This window comes from Cucumis melo, chromosome 8 (genome assembly GCF_025177605.1).
Source record: "Cucumis melo cultivar AY chromosome 8, USDA_Cmelo_AY_1.0, whole genome shotgun sequence".
Lineage (NCBI taxonomy): Eukaryota > Viridiplantae > Streptophyta > Magnoliopsida > Cucurbitales > Cucurbitaceae > Cucumis > Cucumis melo.
The window spans coordinates 30,086,262-30,108,859 of NC_066864.1; the positions used below are offsets into that span (position 1 = coordinate 30,086,262).

At 33.8% G+C, this 22,598-nt stretch overlaps 1 protein-coding gene across 2 annotated transcripts; it reads left to right on the top strand.

Annotated features, from left to right (window-relative positions):
• The first annotated feature begins 9,667 nt into the window (after positions 1-9,667).
• On the top strand, positions 9,668-22,050 carry LOC103491165 (putative white-brown complex homolog protein 30). 2 transcript variants are annotated; one of them, XM_008451000.3, is made up of 14 exons: positions 9,668-10,348; positions 10,424-10,500; positions 11,208-11,489; positions 12,144-12,207; positions 12,300-12,446; positions 12,661-12,695; positions 16,493-16,566; positions 17,050-17,948; positions 18,389-18,685; positions 19,016-19,486; positions 19,979-20,127; positions 20,436-20,725; positions 20,889-21,022; positions 21,629-22,050. In XM_008451000.3, the coding sequence occupies exons 1-14, from the start codon at positions 10,116-10,118 to the stop codon at positions 21,783-21,785; spliced, it is 3,309 nt and encodes a 1,102-aa protein (XP_008449222.2). In that variant the 5' UTR covers positions 9,668-10,115; the 3' UTR covers positions 21,786-22,050. The 2 variants fall into 2 exon arrangements, with proteins under 2 accessions (XP_008449222.2, XP_008449223.2); XM_008451001.2 differs by lacking the exons at positions 20,889-21,022; positions 21,629-22,050 and having other exon boundaries at positions 20,419-20,610.
• The last annotated feature ends 548 nt before the right edge of the window (positions 22,051-22,598 follow it).

The following is a 22,598-nucleotide window of genomic DNA, read 5'->3' on the forward strand; positions in this document are numbered from 1 at the left end:
GTAAAATACAGACAAAGGCAAAGAAGGCGAAACACAGGGGCTGAATTGAAAATATCTTTTAGCATAGGAGACAAATATCAAGTGTCGTTGGAAACATGATAACATACCATAGAACAAAGAATGGAATGCAAGTACAGCACATGAATTTGAATAACATACCAAAGACAAATGCAAGTATACCAAAAGGGAAAGTTAGTCGAATATGGAATGGAAGGAGGAAGGCTCCATTATATAGTAAAGGGAGTATGAACCAGCAGTAATTAACCCCAACAAGAATCCCATAAAAAAGGGGATTTCACAAATTCAGTCAAACTTCAAGCAAGTAGGAGGTAATTTTTTTCAACAGAAGTACACAGTAGGCATGACATTTTTTTCAACAGTAGGCATGACATTTTATTACTTAGGCTACCAGAATAGATATAATTGAGGATGTGAGAGCAATTGAATACAACAATTGAAATGGAAGATGTTCTAAAACAAATCAAAACATGTTCAACATATGGAATTCCAACAAAATTTAGCACATTAGGAGGTAGAACAAGTTTTCATCACATATGGACAAAAAAAAAAGGAATACATGTGAAAAACAGAAAGTCAGGATGAGTAAACAAATTGAGAATACATGTGAATAACAGAGAGTGCGTGCGGATGATAGAACAAATTCGAAATACATGTGAAAAACAGAGAGCGGGGATGATTAATCAACTTCACAGACGAGGCATTAAATAAAAATTAAACATAAGGCCTAAATTAAACTCATCACCGCGAATAGGAATGAATATTGGACCGATAATAAGAAAAAAATCTGCACAAAACAATCAGATTGACCACCACAATGCTCATCATAGGCTTACCATACCTTTGGTGCACACCGAGAACCCTTGCCGTGCTCTGCCATGCCCATACTCGAATTCCTTTCACCGATTTAGTGTAGCATCTACCATAAAAATGGCTGTTCGGTATAAAAAAAGTGTAGTAAACTCGTTCTAGGACTGGAAAGAGTGGGGAGCGGCAAGGGTTTGTTCGACATACGAAGGGTATGGAAATATGGAGAGAGGATGAGAAACGTTTCGGAGGTCACGCACGTTGGTGGCAACCGATCAATGTAACAGAGAGATTAAGAAGGGTTTCGAGAAGAGTAGGGCAAAAAATGGAGCACGAAGAATACAGACATCTCCTTCGAAAGAAGACGAAGGAGATGTAAATTAATTTCAAGACGAAGAGAGAAGAGATCGGTAAACGGGAGGTAATCAGAGAAAAAAAGTGGAGATAATGAGGGGAAAACAGCACGAAAATCGCAAGAAGAACTACGACGTCGGATCGGAAAATGGTAGGGTTAGGAGAGGCGTACGACCGGTAAGGTAGTAGGAGAAGATAGGTTAAAAGGGGATTAGGATAACCCTAATCCCCTTTGAACAAAATACTTGGGCCAAACAAGGTTTGGCCCAAATTCTTTTTCCTTTTCCCCTTAAACCCGAGGCCCAAACACACCCTTATAGTTTACTTGTAATGACGAGATTGGTTAACGTACTCAAAGATCATTTGAAATAAGTACACGATCATTTAACATATATTACCATCATGTAAAATGTATAATCGGAATCATTTAGATAAACTAGTACGATCGTTTAGGTTTAACGAAACGATCGTTTGCATTTCAAACAGATATTGTTTTGATTATAGAACTGTCTATATTATTGTGTGATCTTAACCGATCGTTTAAAACAATCATGTAATTAAAAATGTGATTTCAGTTATAAAATTACTATATTATGGCCATATGGCGACTATGTGTAAAGTTTTATGGTTTGTGGGTAACAATGGTCAAAACGCGTTTTGTCAATAATCAATTTGCATTTATTAACATGTTAGCGAGTACAACAAGAAAAGACGCTTCATTTTTTGTCCCTTCATCTTCATATTCCTTTAAAACCATTCTTACAAACCATTAGATCTTAAGTTTCTCAACTTTTCCTTTTAAACTATTCCTCATTTGTTAAAAACCATTAGATTATCAATTCGCATTTATTAACCTATCAGCGAGTTTAATGAAAAAAATTACTTCCTTTTCCATCAATTCATCTTCATCATCCTTTAAAACCATTCTCACAAGCAATTAGATTTTCAACTTTTTGCCTCATAGTTTTTCTCTCAAAGTTTTCTTCATTCTGACAAAATAAAGGCCTAAATGTTGAAATTCAAGATGCTACTATTTGGACAGAAACAATAAGATTAAGAAAAAAAAAGGAAACGATGTGCAATTTGCTTCCAAAAATATCTACAAAAGACTATGGTATGCTCTTAACAACTTCCTAGATTCCGAGGCTTCTTCTGAGCCAAGTTGGAAGATGATACGTTTCACAAAGGAAGATATCCTCAGTATTTGGTGTACGATTCTTGTGAGCTTGTGCTCGAACTTGATCAACTGTACAACCATTGAAGCTGTGTAGGCATTACCAAACATCAACGAAGACCTTCTTTTTTAAGCCTTTGAATTTCTTGAGAAGGGAAAGAATGTCGAAATGTTTATCGCAATTAATGAAAACTTAGGAAGTAGATGGTTGAGGACAAATCTTTGCAAAAATAATGATGGATGGCGATATATTTGTATTAAAAAAAATTTCCATTTTCATCACGTTATGTGCATCAAAATGTTATGTAAAATTTATATAAAATGAAAACATGTAATAACGTATACAATCAATGTATAAGAATTTTTTAGAATTTCTCTGTTTTTTACCTGTTAAACATTTACATTTAATCGTTTTGCATTAACTACGAGATTGCTTAAATTGTATAACATCATCGCTTAGATGTTGTAAAACGATCATTTAATATAATTAACGTTAGCGATTAGATGTTTTCAATCGGTCGTTTAAAAAAATTAACATAATCGTTTGTATATTGTAAACAATCGTTTATAATAGTTAACTTTGTCGTTTGGTTATTATCGATCGATTGTTAGATCAAAATTTTAATTTTGAAGATCGATTATGCTTTGAAGATCTTTTTGGTTTATTATCAAATCTTTTAGTCACATAAACGATCGTTTATAGAGTACAACAAGATAGGTCATCGTAATATTCTACTATATTTTGTAATCATTTATAGTTTACTTGTAATAACGAGATTGGTTAACATACTCAAAGATCATTTCAAATAAGTACACGATTGTTTAACATATATATTACCATTACATAAAACGTATAACCGGATCGTTTAGATAAACTAGCACAATTGTTTAGGTTTAACGAAACGATCATTTGCATTTCAAACAAATATCGTTTTGATTACAGAACTATTTACATTATTGTGTGATCTTAAATGATCGTTTAAACCTATCGTGTAATTAAAAATGTGATTTCAATTATAAAATTACTGCATTATGGCCACGTGGCGACTATGTGTAGAGTTTTAGGGTTTGTGGGTAAAAATGGTTAAAAAAGTGTTTTATCAATAATCAATTCACATTTATTAACCTATCAGTGAGTACAATGCAAAAAGACGCTTCATTTTTCGTACCTTCATCTTCATTTTCCTTTACAATAGAACAATCGTTTAAAGTCTCGTGGAGACCATGGGAAGAGCTTGCATGCTATAAATAATCAATTAAGATCATTTGACATAATTACACAATCGTTTAGGGTTTCCAATGTTATCCTCTCGAACATTTTCTTAAACTATACTTTAAAATGTTGCTATCTCAACGAAGAACAACAAGATCGAAATGAAGCACATGTTGGAGAGATTGGTCCAAGTAAACTTTAGTTTTTAGAAAGTATTTCGTTTATCAGTTGTTTAAATAAACGATCGTTTAACTGAAATATCTGATCGCCTATCATATTTCAATGATCGCTTATCACATTTACACGATCATTTAGATAGGATACATTATCGTTTGCTTTTGTATACACGATCGTTTAGCAATCGATTTTTTTATTTGTTTATTAGAATCAGAGTCAGAATCAAGGAAATAATTATACTCATCACTTCCAAGATGATCTTCATGATGATTTTAATCATGACAATATGGAGAAAAATAATGATCAGCAGAATAGAGAAGATATGATCAACAATGAACAACCATATGTTGAAGGACGACATACTCAAGAACTTACTGTGGAAACTCAAAGGTTAACATTTCATTCATTATTTACTGCTTTATATTGATGAAAGTTGTTTACATTTTAAATAAGTAACAATTGTATTTTTCTTTTTCTCATTCTTTTTTCTTTTCTCATTTTGTTTAGGGAACAAAAAACAATATCACCTAAATATCAAAAGGAATCAAGCAGTGATATTAGCATAGACGCAGAGATGCAGACTTGCTATTAACTATAAGCAATATATCCGATAATATGAATGCTCAAAGTCAAAAAGAAAAAAACCTGCCAGAAATGATTACTACTCTTCCACTTATGAGTCAACCACTTCCACTTTTTGAGATACTACCATCAAGTACTCTCAAAGATCTTGCATTAGCTCTATTGGAACAAATTTTAAAAATTCACGAACTGCCACCATCAATTTCAGATGTAAATGAAGAATGTCAACTGGTATGTATAGATAACAACTATGTAGTCCTTTGAATTAAGAGTTTGTTTCTTATCTAATATTATGCATTGTAGAAAATACAAAAAAATGATCAAGCAATTACTTTAGTTGAGATACAAAAAGAAAATCAACCAGTAAGTGAGGAACAAATTCACGAAGTGCCACAATCAATTTCAGATGTAAATGAAGAATGCCAACAGGTATGTATATACAACAACTGTATAGTCCTTTGAATTAAGAGTTTGTTTCTTATCAAATATTATGCATTGTAGGAAATACAAAAAAATAATGAAGCAATTACTTCTCTTGAAAATGAACAAGTAACTGAGAAACAAAGTTCTACAATTGACTTAGAATTTGTATTGGTATGTATATATAAGAACTCTGAAGTACTTTGCATTATTATTATTATTATTTGTTATTTAATATTGTGTATTATAGGAAATGAAGAAACAACAAAAACCAATAATAAAAAAAGGAAGCTATGTAAAATAGAAGATAAAAATGTGTCTAATCAACAAGTTAATCCACCCATAACATCTACTAAGGTCATATTAAAACCTACAATACCTGTCTCAGACGTGAAATTGCGAAATGTAGGTAATTATGATCTCGGGTGGCCAGTGGATCCAAAATTGTGGAAGACATACTTATCTTGGAAGAGATCTAGAAAAACAAATAATGAAGAGAGGAAAGTACTGTTCACAATCAGAACGAAGGAATTTTTCAAAACCCTTAAAGAAAACACATGGATACTGGAAGACGTAAGTACTCTTTCCAAATTTCATTTTATATATAAAACTACACGATCGAGTACCATAGTATAGAAAAGAATGTTGTAAACAATCACTTGTCTTTGCTAAACAATGGCTTGTTTTTTGATAAACTATCACTTATATTCACTAAACGATCGTTTGATTTTTTTGTAGACCATGGATTTGTTATTATACCACGTGCAGGATAAGATGTTCCATATCAAGAACCTTTGCAAATATACTTTTACAGCACTAGATTCGTCACTTATTGTAAGTTATTATTCTTTTTTTTTTTTTGTATAGAAGTTAAACTATATGATTATATTTTGACTAATTTTTTTATTTATTCTTCAAGACTGGCATCAACAAAGAACTCATAGTTAGGCAACGACTTTTTGATAATCATCTGCTGACAGCAGATAATAAGGAAGCTAAATAAACAGATACAACAACACACTTAGTACTATGGTCATAACCAGATTTAGATTACTATTTTACTTCAGCTATTGGTGCAATAGAAGATAAAGTAGGTTGGCCAAATGTCAACTACGTGATTGGCTGCATCAACATAAAAAAACACTGGATGGCTCTTGCAGCTGATTTGAAAAAATGCAAGATCTATGTGTTTGACTCAATGCCAAACTATATTGAACAAAGACTAGTTGATGAAGCTGTTGCAATACCTGCACGATGCATCCCCTCATTGGCAATTGCTATTGGAATACCTGTGCAAAGAAAATGTGTCAAGTATGGCCCTTGGCTAGTAGTAAGATCGAATACTACATTACAAAAAGGTGGTTCATTAGATTGTGAGATTTTTTGTGCCAAATTTGTTGAATGTTTATAACAAATGCAGATCATGATTGTCTAAATATGGATAACATGAAACTGTTTAGACAGCAGTATGTAATAGAATTTTGGACAAATAAATTCTATGGGTAAATAAAATGTTTGTTTCAGTTGATGTAGATGTGCAGTTTTTACTTTTGAATTTTAATCAACTTTTGAATGAATGTTTGTATTCGTTTAGATAGATATCAGAAAACAATTGTATAAAGATATAAAAATATTTGTGTAAAGAAATGTAAAAGATCGTGCATATAGCTTTAAACGATCGTTTATATGTACCACACTAATGTCTAAAGGATCGCGTATTTTCCAATTAGTCTAAACGATGATTTAGTAAAGTATATATGTAAACATACAATTATAAAGCATACACGATCAAGTGATGCAAATCACATGATTATATAGTAAAGTCTAAACGATCTTCTTAATACATGTAAACGAAAATAAGCGATCGTTTATATATACCCCACTAATGTCTAAAGGATCGCATATTTTCCGATTAATCTAAACGATCATCTAAGACATAATACAACACCACGTACTTAAGTCAAACCGATTTTGTAAACTATATGTAAACGTACAATTATCAAGCATAGATGATCATATAGTAAAATCTAAACGATCTTCTTAATAAATGTAAACGATATTAAACGATTGTTTATATATATACCAAACTAATGTATAAACAATGTTAAATCTCCACCAACTTTAATATAAAAAACGTTTATACATGATAATGAAAGAAGGAGATTACACATTGTCATTAATTGTTCAAACCTTGCTTACAAGTCCTACTATTATGTCCTTTACGATTACAATTGGAACATCTCGTTAAACTACTAAATTCACCAACATATGGAATTTTTTGTTTTCTTGGTATTCTAGCTTACCGTTTGAATACTGGAGGTAATATTTTCATCACATAATCTACAACTCTCTAATTGAAATAAGATCCAACAGGTTGAATACAACAATTGTATGCTGCTAACAGTGTTTCTCTATAATAAAACTCAGATACATAAGAATAGGTATCTAAATTAAGCATTCATAGAACCACAAGAGCATGCGCACAAGGAATTTCTTCAACATCCCATACTCGACAACTACAACATCCCACATTTAACTTCACAATAAACTGTTGATTTTCATCCGTTACTTGGTATTCAATTGTACTAATTAGATCAACTTAATACATAAAACAAATAAGGACAATTAATAAAATAATAAAAAAATAGATTTTAATCTCTGTATAGATCAGATATATATAGATAGCAATCTATCTGTGCCTATCTCAGGTATAAATTCTTATTTCCACGTAAACAATCATTAAAATCTTCAAAAATCTTCATAACGAAATACATAATGGCTTACATTAATACCTACATATTCTAAACATTCTATCTTGACGTCGTAATATATAATTCTTCACGAAATTTTATAATCAACTAAATAGTTCAAACAAAAAACAATATTTCTACATAGTGAAACTAAAATCATTGAGACGATATCAACAGAGTAATATAGAAGATCTTGATTGTCCAAGATGACAAGAAGATAAACGATGTTATCGAAGATGATGAATATGAAAGCGAATGTTGTCGAAAATTACGAAAAAAGCAAAGATAGATATATAAAAGACGAGATAAATAACTCGAAAACGATGATCGTGAAAAAATCGAGAAGAAGAAGAACTATCAAATTTAAAAGATCGTTAGAAAAGAGTAAGGACAAATAAGGAATTCTAAAAAAATAATTTGCCTTAATAGACTTGTTATACGAACCGTAAATAGTTTATAGTTTTGTTATATTCATGAAAATTTCCCTTTTAAATTTTGAGTTTGATTTCAATTTAGTTCATACATTTAAAAAATGGTACAATTTTGTTTTTGAGATTTGAGTTTTGTTTTAATTTGGTATCTACACTTTCAACCCTTAATTTTTATGTCAAATACACACTTACTTTTAAATTGACATAATACCTGTTAATTAATTTAAAACAATTATTAAGTGAAACATTAAGTTAATTTTAATAGTGATGAAAAATTTAACCTTTTGGTGAATTAGTTAAGTTTAAATTCAAAATTCAACCCCTCCCTAAAATTATGCCAAAATTTAACCTCTCACCCTCGTCGTTTTTTATTTCCTAAATTATTTACCAAAAAATCACACATAATAAATTAAGTTTACGTTATCTTAATTTTAACATTTTTTTTCTAAATTATTTATGAAAAGTCATTAATTTAGATTCTCAAGATTCTGTCATGTACATGTATTTGTTGAGATAAAAAAATCAAACAAAACATCACATATCACATATTTATAAACAATAATTCTTAACTAAATAAAAAAATATTATATTGTTTGAACAATCCCTAAATATATGTCATTAGTTGTAACATTCCCTAATTATTAGGGTACAAAATATAATATAGTGTATTAATTTTAGATTCTTAAGTTGAATTCCTAAAATTCTGCCAAAGATCAATCCATTAATTTTAGATAATTTATTTTGTTGTGTGTTTATTTAAGTTTGGAAAGGGAAAGAAAAAATAAAAAAAATATATAAATTTTATAATATTATAATATAATATATATAATATGAATTATATTATTATTATTATTATTATTATTATTATTATTATTTTATTTTTTTAAAACCCTAAATTCATCATCATCTTCTTCATCTCAGCCGCAGCCCCTGCCTCTCTTCTCGAGATCTCCGACGACAATCTCCCTCTGGCGACAATCTCCTTCCATCGAAGCCGCCACCGTCACCTTAGTTCTCCGTCAAGCTTCTGTTTGTCGTTAGCCCAAGCCGCCACATCTCGAGCCGCTTCCCTTTCCGTCAGCCATATCCTCTACGTCGCGACATTTGAATATGAAGCGAGTGGATTGTGTCTGCTCCAACCTGTTTGTCCACGAAGCTCCGACCGCCGTTGTCGCATCTCCACGAACCCAGCCACAGTTACGATCTTCCATTCGCATGAAGCTTGTTGCACCATCCATCCTTTTCCGTAGCACACTGCCGCACCAGGGTGTGCTCTCCTCGTCGTTGAAGAAGCCTTCGTCCTCGAGCAGTCATGTCCCAGTGTGGGTGCATAGTTTGTATTAATTATAAAGGGTATTTGTGGATTCTGTTAAGGGTATTTGTGGATTTTGTTACAAATGTATTGAGAAATCACATTTGTCGATTAGGCAGAGGCATTTAAGGCATTGTTCTCTCATTTATTATTTAAAATTTATGTTTTGCTATCCAAAGTAAACCTGCTATTCTTTTTGTCAGCCCTTTAAAATATCAAAGAGATAAATGTGAAGATTCAAGGTCTAATATGTAATTTAGCGAAAAAGGGAGAAAAACCGAGTCGGTGAGACCGTAGTTGTTGAACCGTATGTTTTTGGCGGTTATAATGGTCCAACGAGCGGTTGTTCATCTCGCGCCACATTGCATCAACAAAACCGTTATTTGTATCTTTAATAATAATAATAATGAAAAATCATTCTTTTCAAATTCTCGAACAGTTTTGCTTCTCTCCATCTTTTTAGCCACCCATTCCTCCCCGCCATTTCTTCATCCCCAAATCAGGGTTTTCTTTGGAATTTCCATGGCTTCCATTGACCTAATTTCAATAAGTCTTTTAGATTTCTCCACCTCCATTGCAGTTCCAACTTCCGTATCTTCTTCTTCCTCAACCCAATTGCATTTTCTGGTACCCGTAACTTCATTCCCTCTTTTCTCAACTCAACCACTATGGATCCCTTTCCATTACCTGCGTAATCCTACCTTTTTTAGTTTCCTCTTTCCCTTTATGCATTACTCGGAATCTCCTCCTCTTCGCTTTGCGTTGCTGATTGCGATGAAAACCTAGAGGGAGTATCCGTTTCATTGCCATGGTTTTGGTTCATCGCAATTTTAGCTATATATGCGAACTTTTATTGGGGAATTTTAAGCTATAGGAAATGCGTGTGAGGAAGATAATTGGGTGCTGTGTATTTCGTATGTTGTTGTTTATCGTCATTGTTCTAAGTCGATTTCCAACCATTCGTTGTGTGGATGAAGATGATTACCGTCAGAATGGTGACCCGGCATTGCTTTCTTCGATCACAAAGATAGTCAATGGTCGGATCACGAATATGACACGCATTATGAGCAATGACATTGGCAAGAATTGGGGGTTCTGTGTAAAGGATTTGTGCGTATTCATTGTTTTAATTGTTTTTGTTATATTCAAGTTCTTAACTCGACAGTCTCCTCCGCTTTCTACTAGGGATTCCGACTGGAATGGTGCATTCAATTATGAGGGCAACATTGGTTTCTTAACTTCGTGTATTAAGAAGACAAAAGGTACGATATTCTAGGTTCAGTTTGTGTTTGTTTGATTTTATAAGAAGGTTATAGGGTAAACAAGGAAGAAGGAACATAACCCTGATGGAGGGCTAAGAGGCCATGGGTTCATTCATGGTGACCCCTAAGATTTAATCCTAGGAGTTTTCTTAGCACCCAAATGTTGTAGGGGCAGGTGAGTTGTCTAGGGAGATTATTCGAGGCCTATAAGCTGGTCGGACATTCACAGATATCAAAAAAGAAAAAAAATGGAAAAGAAAATAAAAGAAAAGAAGTTATAGGGCAAACACTATATCTTTTCTAATCTTTGATTATATCATCTAAAGAGAGAATTTTAACAGAGGTGGGCACAACAATTATACATCAACTGTAAGAGCAAAACTGAAAATTGAACAAAAACGCAAGAACCAGACTTGGCATAGGTTGGATCGTTTTGGGGATAATGTTCCATATTTACCTATGAATTCAAAATCAAAAAATAAGTACTATAGTAGTTATGACACTAAAATGTAGATGACATATCCCTCTCTTTTAGATGTCAGTGGCTGTCTCTTTATATATCTTCAAGGCCACATTATAAATTCAAATGAAAAAGCTAGTTGAATTGATTGAATTTGCTTATATTATTTTTGTTTTCTATTTTAATTCCTTACTTGGTAACATATTTCATACATCTTACAACTTTTCCTCAATTAATTTCTTAACAGGAGATCTTACAAAAAGACTGTGTACTGCAGCTGAGCTTAGATTCTTCTTCAGCAGTTTTGGCACGAGGGGGGAGAGTCCAGGAATCACGTACACTTACATAAAACCTAACAAGAACTGCAATTTAACTTCGTGGATTTCTGGATGTGAACCAGGTTGGAGTTGCAGTGTTGGCAAAAACAAGAAGGTTGACCTTAAAAGTACAAATGTTCCATCTAGAAGGGAAGACTGTCAATCTTGTTGTGAGGGTTTCTTTTGTCCTCAGGGTCTTACATGCATGATACGTAAGTATGTGACTAAATTACCTCTTATTATTTTTCTGCCCTCCTTGTTCTGATCTTTGATGAAACAGTCCTGTCTACTAGAAGTACTTTCTCTACAGTTTTCCACAACCTCATTACTATTTGTGGATCATATAACCAGAAACCATAAAGAGTAGAATACATACTGAAAGAAGTAATTTTGTGAACAAATACATAAAACTTTGAGCTGAAACTGTGATTACATTGTATTTCCCTAACCAGGAAGATATTTTGATGTACTCTGAACTAATTTTTTTACAGTTTACTTTTTAGTAAGTTGTTATTCAACTTTCAAGCTCTTGCCAGTATCTTTAATGATTCATTGTGGGTTATGTTCTAATTTGATTCACGTAGCTAAAAAGTGGGGTTGTGTTATAGAAGAACTTGAACTAAAAATTTATCTACATTATATTTCCCTAACCAGGAGGATACCTTGATGTAATCTGTACCAAATATTTCTGACAGTTTGTTCTTTATAAGTTATAATTTATTTTCAGTTTCTTTCCTAAAATTTCTGGTAATTCAGTTGTGGGTTACGTTATAATTTGATTTACTAGCTGGTCTGAAAATCTTGAATGAAATATTTGAACTAGCGCCTAACACATTCACTCTTTTCCCCCCAAAAATCAAATGAAGCTTGCCCGTTAGGATCTTATTGTCCTCTTGCAAAGCTGAATAAGACAACTGGAACATGTGATCCGTAAGTTCATATCCCTTGTCAAAGTTGTTTTCTGATGAAATTACTTAATTTTATATAGTCTATATATTTCAACTTTGTGATATGATCTGTAGATATAGTTACCAGATTCCTCCTGGACAACCTAATCATACATGTGGAGGAGCAGATTTGTGGGCCGATCTTGGAAGCAGCAGTGAGATTTTTTGTTCTCCTGGATCATACTGTCCTACTACCACAAGCAGAGTTTCTTGCAGTAGTGGGTATTAATCCTCATCTGTGAACTCTCATTATTAGTCATATATCTCATGTTGAATTGATATCTGCAAGAGTCTAAAAACTTAATCGGTGAAGAGCTTAAGTTCATATTAGTATGTGATATTTACTTACTTCCAAGTATCTAGTTTACATTAGTATGTGATATTTGGTGTCATTCTCATAGTGTCGTTCTAATCTATGTTCCTACTTCTATGTCAGGCATTACTGCCGGATGGGTTCCACTTCTGAACAACGTAAGTAGTGCAAGTTAATTTTTGTGGCGTACCATTTGTTATTATTGAAAGTAGAGATGAAGAACAGACACAAGTTTTACGTGGAAACCCTAGTTTAGGGGAGAAAAACCGTAGTGCAATTCTTTCTTATTATTTTCTTATAAAACTAATGATACAGGGGAGCATTAATTTATAGGCAATAGAAGCCTAATCAAAATAATGAAAGATAATTAGATCAACATAAAAGACTAAAAAACCTTTGGGGTCTCAACATACAAGCCCGCTAATTCTAACGCTCCCCCTCAAGTTGGACTGTAAATGTCAAAAGATCCAACTTGCTAACACAAGACTCGAAGCTCTACTTGAAAAGCCTTTCTGTGAGAATACCAGGAATTTATTGGCTGGAAGTTATGCCATTGTTTCTTGCAATGCTCACAGACAAGAACTGGTTTTACATTGTGCTTGTCACTGCCACTGGTAAAGGACCTCGCACTAAAAGCAATGGAGTCAATAGTTCATAGCACTTGTACGATCCTCATCAAAGCAGATTTCAGAACAGACCACATCAGGGAGGGAATTGGTCTCTAGCCTAGTATTCGCCCTCAAACTACATCAAACTTAGGGTTAAGACCAACAAGAAAGCCATAAATCCTGTAAATCTCTTCAATTCTAGAGTACTACACACCATTACTAGGATTGCTCCAAACTATTTCTTTGCATAAGTCCATTTTCTGCCAAATAAGAGAGACCTCGTTATAAAAAGGATGTGACATCCATGGTTCCTTTCTTGCACTCATGAACTTGTTTCCATAGTGTGTATAGGCGAGAGCATTCTAACATTTGGAATATAGTTTCTAGGTTGTGTCCCGAATATCCTTAGCAGTTGCTGCAACGTACAGTAAGGGTTTGCCAATCTATGGCTCCATACTATTGATCAATGTGAATCCAAGAAGAGAGTCATCTCTCTTCCAGTATCGTTCCTGTAGGTCTCCCGGTGGAGGATGAGGTATTTTCCTTGTCAAAAAATCAAATTTATGTCGTCCTTCAAGGACCATTTTTATTGACTAAGACCATGAGAAATAGCTATTGTCGTTCAATTGTTTCCCTGAAAAATATCCTGTAGGCTGTGCCACTGTATTAGTCGCATAAGAAGAGGATAAATTGGGGAATGAGGTTATTGGATTCTCAGAATACATCAGTAAAGGTGTATGAAGGCTTCACCAGGAGTGTTGGATGTCGCCCCTAAGGTAGCTTCAATTGTTGCAATTTGCTGTCGAAGCCCTTCCAGTTGATGGTGAGCTATACTCGAAGAAGAAGAGGAAGCTTGCACGATAGGATTGGAACGTGCCAAAGATTCACCAACCTCAATTGTTAAGTGAATTTGAGGATTCCTAACCTTTGAATGATAACTAGTGTTTGCAGCAGAACCAATGGGTGGCAACGCATACAGATTTGACTGTAGAAGCAGTGGTGGCTAGACGAAATTAGGTGGTAGCACATGAAGTGGCATGTGGGGGACATTATAGGTCACAGATGAAGACAAGGGTGGTAGAGAAGGATTGGCCAGCGTGATTTGAACTGGATAGGCTGGTTCGGAGGTTCCCAACGGCGGCGCGTGGAGGTGCGTACGATGGAAAGGGTGACAAAATCATGTTGGCTGGCGTTGTCTGAAGGCAGCAGAACCACTCATCCATGGCAATGCTGATCTGAGCATTGACGGCGGCAGCGACGACAATGCTAATTCTGATGGCTATCTCCTCTGTTTGGTTTCCATCAAAAGTTGTGTTTTCTAGGGTTTGGTCAATATCATGCTCTGATACCATATTGAAAGTAGATATGAAGAACAAACACAATTTTTACATAGAAACCCTAGCTTAAGGAGAAAAACCACGGTGCAAATGATTCTTATTATTTTCTTATAAAACTAATGATACAGGGGAGCATTAATTTATAGACTATAGAAGCCTAATTAAAATAATGAAAGATAATTAGGGCAACATAAAAAGCTAAAAAACTTTTGGACTTTCAATATACAACAAGCCTACTAATTCTAACAGTTAACAACTTGAAAATTGAAATGATATTAAGTTAATTCTGTTGAAGTACGTGGCACCTTTTAGTTGATCTACTTGCATAACATTTATCGTGGGTTCTTTGTAATGGAAGTTGCATTGGGATGACCCTTTTTAAATATGATGTATGATACAGGAGAAATATAACTGTAAAAGTAAAGACATGAAGTTGATGGGAAGTAGAATTTGAAATGAAATTTTTTGGTGATGCTGATCTGTATAATTGTTGAAAGAGAAGAATACATAGGATTTACAAAGTACTCCAGCGGCAGACTGCTCTTCCAAAATGAAAGGGCCTCAGACCCTTTCCTATTCTGGATTGGAATGTGATGCCAATCTAAGCCTTAGGAGAGTAAGGAGAAGTAGATAAGGATAAGATAGATCAAGCTGAAAAAAGGCCTATACAGAAAGTGGCTTTTAAACAATTTGGATAAGGATAGTATATATATTAAATGAATTGGAGACAGTTGAGATCGAGCATTTATTTAACCACTTAAAACCCTTTATGATTCCTATTCCTCCCTTATTTCTAACTATGAGTGTGCAAATGACGTTGACAATCATAATGAATAAAAAGGGGGAGAGGGGGATGCCTATCTAGCACCTCTAGATGCTATTATGAAATTAAAGTATTTAAGCAACTACAAACTCATACAAATTTCTCTAGATGCAAATTTGTTGCATGATGTCTTGGTTATCAAGTGAACTTCTGGTAACTGTGGATGAAGCATAGCAAATTTAATGAAGTGTATTCTAAAGAGTTTGATTGATAGTTGGTGATTGTTTGACTTTATACTCCTGTAGTAGGGAGGGCTCTACTTGTTTTATGGTTTTTAGTACAGTTGTACGGTACTGACATTAAGTTGGTGAGACATCATTTAGAGTAGGTGTTTTAACAAGGTCTACATCTCACTTTGTTGATCTGGTGTCTAGTAAGGAAGGTAGCATAGTTAGGATATGATGGTTTTCATCTTTTATTGCATATTTAGCCTTCAGAATTTGGTTTCGGGACAGTTCATTTTGGTAATAGAGAAGAATGCATGCCATATGATGTGTGAGATAATGCACTTAGCTTAGATGATAGCTGGACATAGGGTATTGAGACAAATAGAATAGACAAAATTGAGGGACATCATTGAGAGATATGAATATAGGAGGTGGGAAACATAATGAGCTAATGGTAACATATTATTTACTTTCAACATTTTCAAAGAGCCAACCAAAACTGGGTAACATACATAACTAGAAATTTGAATGAAAGAATTATATTCAAGAAATTCTCAAAGTAATATCCAAGGACAAAAATACAAAACAAATTCCAATAATAATATTTTCCTTTTCTGTTCCATATTCAAATTTCATTGTTAAGGATTTATTGTGCTTGCTTGTATATGGAAAATAAAAAGATCCATGACTGGCAAACTTCCTTAGAAACTCATTAAGGCTTCAAAAGTTCTAACTAGGAGGCTTTTGGATATCTAAAATCATTTAATCCATTCCCAAGATCTGGATACCAGCTTGAGAATTTGACATAACAATGCTATATGTGAATAAATGTACTTTGGCCCAACTTGTAATCTTCACATAAATTTGAAGAAAATGTGAACCAAGTATCTGACTTTTCGTTAAACTTGTTCTTCTTTAAAGTTAGCTTTTATTTGATAAATCTTAAATCACGGTGTAAGCATACAAGGATTTGAACATTTCACTCGATTACAATAAATTATCTTTAGTAATGGTTTGCAGCATGCTTCAAGTTGGCAACCTGCAATCCAAATACTGCAAACCAAAATATACATGCCTATGGGATTATCCTCATTGTAAGTAACTCTTCTTCTTCTTCTTCTTCTTCTTCTTTCTTTCTTTCTTTCATTCTTTTTTTTTTTTTTTTGGTTTCTCCCTCCAGTATACTTTGGAATGAAAGCTGACATCAAATCTTGATTGGATACAGTCTGTTTTGGCTGGGTTTGTAGATATCATTCTGGATGCCATACTAATTTCTTCTAAGATTAGAACTATTCATGTTCCTCACATTGCACTTTAGTAACCTTTCTTTCAGTCGTGTTCAATGACTATTTTCATTTATGATCATTCTATTTTTGGTTTAGTTATAGGTTGGAACACTTCTTGGCATAAAATGAGTAACTAATGTATACATTTATGAAACCATTTTATGCATTGTCAAAACCTCTTATTATGTCCTTTGGCTTATGTAATAGAAATTACTTTTTGTATGATATGCTATTGCATTGATTCTTCCTTGTCATCAACAATGTTCTTTGATATTGCTCACATTTTTGTAGGTTGCATTAAGTACTCTGCTGCTGATCATTTATAATTGTTCTGACCAAGTTCTTACTACACGGGAAAGGAGGCAGGCAAAACGAAGGGAAGCTGCTGCAAGACATGCTCGAGAAACAGCACAAGCTCGTGAAAGGTGGAAATCTGCAAAAGATATTGCTAAGAAGCACGCAACAGGATTGCAAGAACAATTGTCGCGGACATTTTCTCGTAAAAAATCATCAAGGCAGCCAGACCAGTTGAAAGGTTTGGGTCAATTACCACCTGTGCATCCAGGGAGTTTAGGTGCACCAGAACAACAATCTGCTACATCAAAAGGAAAGAAAAAGGATAATAGCCTCACAAAAATGATGCAATCCATTGAGAGTAATCCAAATAGCAATGAAGGCTTTAACTTGCAGATTGGAGATAAAAATATCAAAAAGCAAGCACCAAAAGGCAAACAAATACATACTCACAGTCAAATCTTTAAGTATGCTTATGGTCAGCTAGAGAAGGAAAAAGCAATGCAACAGCAAAACAAAAATTTGACTTTCTCAGGAGTGATTTCGATGGCCACTGATACTGAAATTAAGACTAGACCTGTGATTGAAATAGCTTTCAAAGATCTTACTCTGACATTGAAGGGGAAAAGAAAGCATCTAATGAGGTGTGTCACAGGGAAGATTATGCCAGGTCGGGTTACAGCAGTCATGGGTCCATCAGGGGCAGGAAAGACAACCTTTCTTACCGCTTTGGCAGGAAAGTCAACTGGGTGCACTATGACTGGTTTAATTCTTATAAATGGAAAACCCGAGTCCATCTATTCATATAAGAAAATTATTGGTTTTGTACCACAAGATGATATAGTGCATGGAAATTTGACAGTTGAGGAGAACCTCCGATTTAGTGCTAGGTGCAGGTATGTGAATTTTCATTAAAAGAACTTTACCATTTTTGACCTAAATATCAAATCATTTTCGCATACTGCACGCACTACAACATGAATGGTTTGGTGACTAGAGTGTTTTGCAATTTTTAGGAGTTAGGACCTAGCACTTTATTGGATGCTCTAATTATCCTGAATATTATTTAATTTTTGGATTTTCTTATCTATAAGCTTTATCACCATTTTGAAACCCAAAACTAATTTCCCCTTGCCTTTGGTTGCATGCTCTGTGTAATTTAACTGTAAATAACTGGTGATGGTTCAGATAATGATAATTTTCAATTGTAACTGCCTTTCACCCTCTACAAAAATATAAATTTACACCAGTTGGTTGGGTCTGTTGAAGAAACAAATATGTATGTTTGGTTAAATATTGATTTTTTCCATACTGATGTATCTTTTTTACTTTGTAGGCTGTCGGCTGACATGCCAAAACCTGATAAAGTTCTTGTGGTAGAAAGAGTTATTGAGTCCTTGGGACTACAAGCAGTGAGAGATTCGCTTGTTGGAACAGTGGAGAAAAGAGGAATCTCTGGAGGTCAAAGGAAACGAGTTAATGTTGGGATTGAAATGGTCATGGAACCTTCCTTATTGATTCTGGATGAGCCTACCACTGGTCTAGACAGTGCATCCTCTCAGTTACTTCTTCGTGCACTTCGGCGGGAAGCCCTTGAAGGTGTGAACATCTGCATGGTACTTCACCAACCTAGGTTTGTATAGCATCCCTTCACCAATCCTATGCAGAACTTTAGACTGCTATTCCTCACGATACTTAGTTCAATACTCCGTAAAATATATCTCAGCATATTTATCTTCTTCTTCGTGACATCAAACCTTGAAATCGTAGGTTATCAATAGACAATTCCTCTCCCACCGAATGGGCTCTTCATGTTTTGCCATGAGAAAACCTTCCTCCCCTTCTTCCTTTCTAACTACTACTAATTTTAAAAAAAAACTTGTTAATTCAATATTACTTTTACTTTGCCTTATTTGGTCCTCTACAATCATGAATAAACTTGTTTTCATTTTTGTGGAGTCAGCTATTCGTTGTTTAAGATGTTTGATGATTTGATACTTCTCGCCAAGGGTGGGCTTACTGCGTATCATGGATCTGTAAAGAAAGTGGAAGAGTACTTTGCTGGCATAGGGATCACAGTGCCGGATCGTGTTAATCCTCCAGACCATTTCATTGACATTCTTGAGGGTCTGGTGAAGCCAAAAGGCGTGACTCATGAACAACTTCCGATCAGGTGGATGCTTCATAATGGTTATCCAGTGCCTCCTGACATGCTGAAATTATGCGATTTTGATACGTCTGCAAGCGGTTCAACTCATGGAAAACCTGGTGATGGAGCTGAAGAACAATCTTTTGCTGGAGATTTATGGGAGGACATGAAGTTTAATGTTGAAATGCAGCGTGATCATATACAACAGAACTTCTTAAGTTCTAAGGATCTATCTAATCGAAGAACTCCTGGTATAGCTCGGCAGTATCGGTATTTCGTGGGAAGGTAAAGATTATAACTACTACTGGATCATTCTACTTTGTATGCCTCAAGTATGATTTTAAGCCTTGAGTTTGGGTTTATAATCATATTCTTACACTAACTCAAGGCTTATAATCATATTATTCTAAGAACACTTTAAAAAAAACGTTAATCATTCAAAATAAATGTATAAACAATTAAGATCACTTTTAGAAGCATGAAACCCAAACATTAAAATGATTTATAGTTAAACATATTTTTAACAGATTTAATTATAATTAAATTACTTGGGCTAAAAGCATTTTCTAAAATTACTAGCAAAGATGCTTAGTGAAACATTGACAAATGTGGAACTGTACAGGAATATTTCAAATTTGTGCTTGAAACTTTCCTGTTGGTTTGTCTTATTGAATAATTTGCAACTGTCGACTTCTTTATGTTTGTGTGTGCCTGTGTCTTTTTTAATCTCTTTAAAAATAATAATTGTTCTGTATATGGTTTTTCTTGTTTTGCCAGGGTGAGCAAGCAACGACTGCGAGAAGCTAGAATTCAGTTAGCTGATTACTTGATGTTATTACTTGCGGGAGCCTGCTTAGGAACTCTTGCTAAAGTGAATGATGAAACATTTGGTTCCCTTGGCTATACTTTCACCGTTATTGCTATTTGTGAGTTGCCAGTTGTGAAATAAATAACTTGTAGATTGCCTTTAAATTTACTGTTTATCTTGATTATTGCACCAGTGGAAGTGGTCCTGTTTGTTCTGGATTAATCATAGTCCTGTTTGTTCTTTTTAAACATATATTTAATAGTTAAGATCACTTGATTATATGCAATAGCAAGTAATAACTTCTTCATGATCACAAGTCAGACAATGCATAGTCTGTATGCTTGTTACTGTCTATTAGAAGTTCATCCCACTATATGTCTTATGTCACATGCTCTTTGCTTATTTGCAGCCCTACTCTTTTTGCAGCCCTCCTATGCAAGATCGCAGCACTGAGATCATTTTCTCTTGACAAATTACAGTACTGGAGAGAGAGTGCATCGGGGATTAGCAGTCTGGCACATTTTCTCTCAAAAGACACACTTGACCTTTTCAATACAATCATCAAACCACTGGTTTATCTGTCTATGTTTTATTTCTTCAATAATCCCAGATCATCCTTTACAGATAACTATGTTGTTTTAGTCTGTCTGGTGTACTGTGTGACGGGAATGGCTTATGCACTTGCTATCTACCTTCAACCGGCTCCTGCCCAATTGGTACATACTCTTAATTTACAATGCCAACTAATCTCATGCAAATTAGGATTGCGGCATTATATATGCGACTTGGCCTTTTGGGTATTATATATAGTGTTCATTATTTGGTCTGAAAACAAAAAGTTGATTCTCCATAACTATATCGTAATTCCTCTTCTTGCAGTGGTCAGTGCTTCTTCCTGTAGTTTTGACGCTCATTGCAAACCAAGATAAAGATAGTCCAATAGTCAAATATTTAGGAAAGTTTTGCTACCCTAAGTGGGCACTCGAAGGCTTTGTCATTGCAAACGCAGAAAGGTAATTTTTTTCCTCATCCTTTCGTTCTGTTCAGAATATAGTCTATTTAGCATGTTTGTTAGAATGCAGTCTATTTAGCATACTTCAACTTGCACTTGACAAACAAAAACGCTAGTAAGAAATATTCAAGATGTACCCCCAGTCAATATTGTCATTGAGACTGGATCAATATACAATATCTATGTTGAAAACAAATACTAGACTGTCTTGAAAATAGGTAATAAAAATCATAAGTTGGTTCAGAAATTCAGAAACATCAAATAATTTTAACCAGGCTATAAGTTTACTTCTAAACAGGACTTATATATATAATCTCGTCGCACATTGATTGATATGGCTATAGACGAAAGCAGCTTAAAATATATAATATTTGGTTCAGGAATCAGATAAGAATAACTCAACTGTGTGTTTTTACTTTTTCTTATTGAATGAATTCAGTAATTACTTTTTTAAGCTAAATATAATTAATTGTTTGTGATGGAACCATGACCTTGATCTTGGTTATAGATTTCATGTTAAGATAAAACTAAAACCACTCTGATTTGAATGATTATGCTGTATTATGTATTGAAAAGCTTGGTGTTATGATTGCCTTATCTTCCTCAGGTATTCTGGTGTATGGTTGATTACGCGCTGTACTTCACTGATGGAAAATGGCTACGATCTTCATGACTGGCATCTTTGTTTAATGATGCTCATTTTGTTTGGCCTACTCAGCCGTGCAATTGCTTTCTTTCTTATGATCACTTTCAAAAAGAAATGAGCTTAGTTAGTTCTTTTGTTTTCCTAAGTTTCATTTGTAATGCATGAAAATGTCTTAGCAGTAGGAACTGAAGGCCAAAATTGTAGAAGATTTGTACAGATTAGATGCACATTCTCAAAGTAGATTATACAGGGCATTACATATTGTAGCTTAATGTCCATCTCTTGGTACAGCACCGTTGACATGAAATAATCCAAATTATTACCATGTAATGTATTATTGCTTTTGGTAAGAAATAACAATCTTATGATCAAGAAGTTTGGAATTCTGTTTTCAATATATTTTGATACTGATTTTCTTTCCATAGGTAAAAGATTTATAATGTTTGAATTTCGTTTCTGCGATTTTATAACTTAACAACAAAATGTAAAGTACGAGATTAATAGATTAAGTATTTACCTCTTTTACTGAAGATTTTTAGTTTTATATATTTTTTACGACAATAAGTAAGTGGAATAATCGATCTTTTAATTTTACTATTAATAATACAAATAATTGTCACCTAAATAATGTTCACTTTTAACACTTTTTGAACTAACATTTTACCTATCTATACTTTTATCTATCTGTACTTTTATTACCGAATTTGAAGTAGTGAAAATTTTTATAACCAATTTATTAGATTAAATTTCAGTAATTATTTTTCTAAAGAACCATGAGTTTTTCTTCAAAATTTTGTATATCAAACAGTAGAAATAAATAGAATTGACTCTAAAATTATCGGATGAATCGAGAGATTGAAATGTATTAATAATCGAGAAATTAATACCATTACGTGCTGTATCAGTGTACTGTGTATAAGTCTTAAAATGA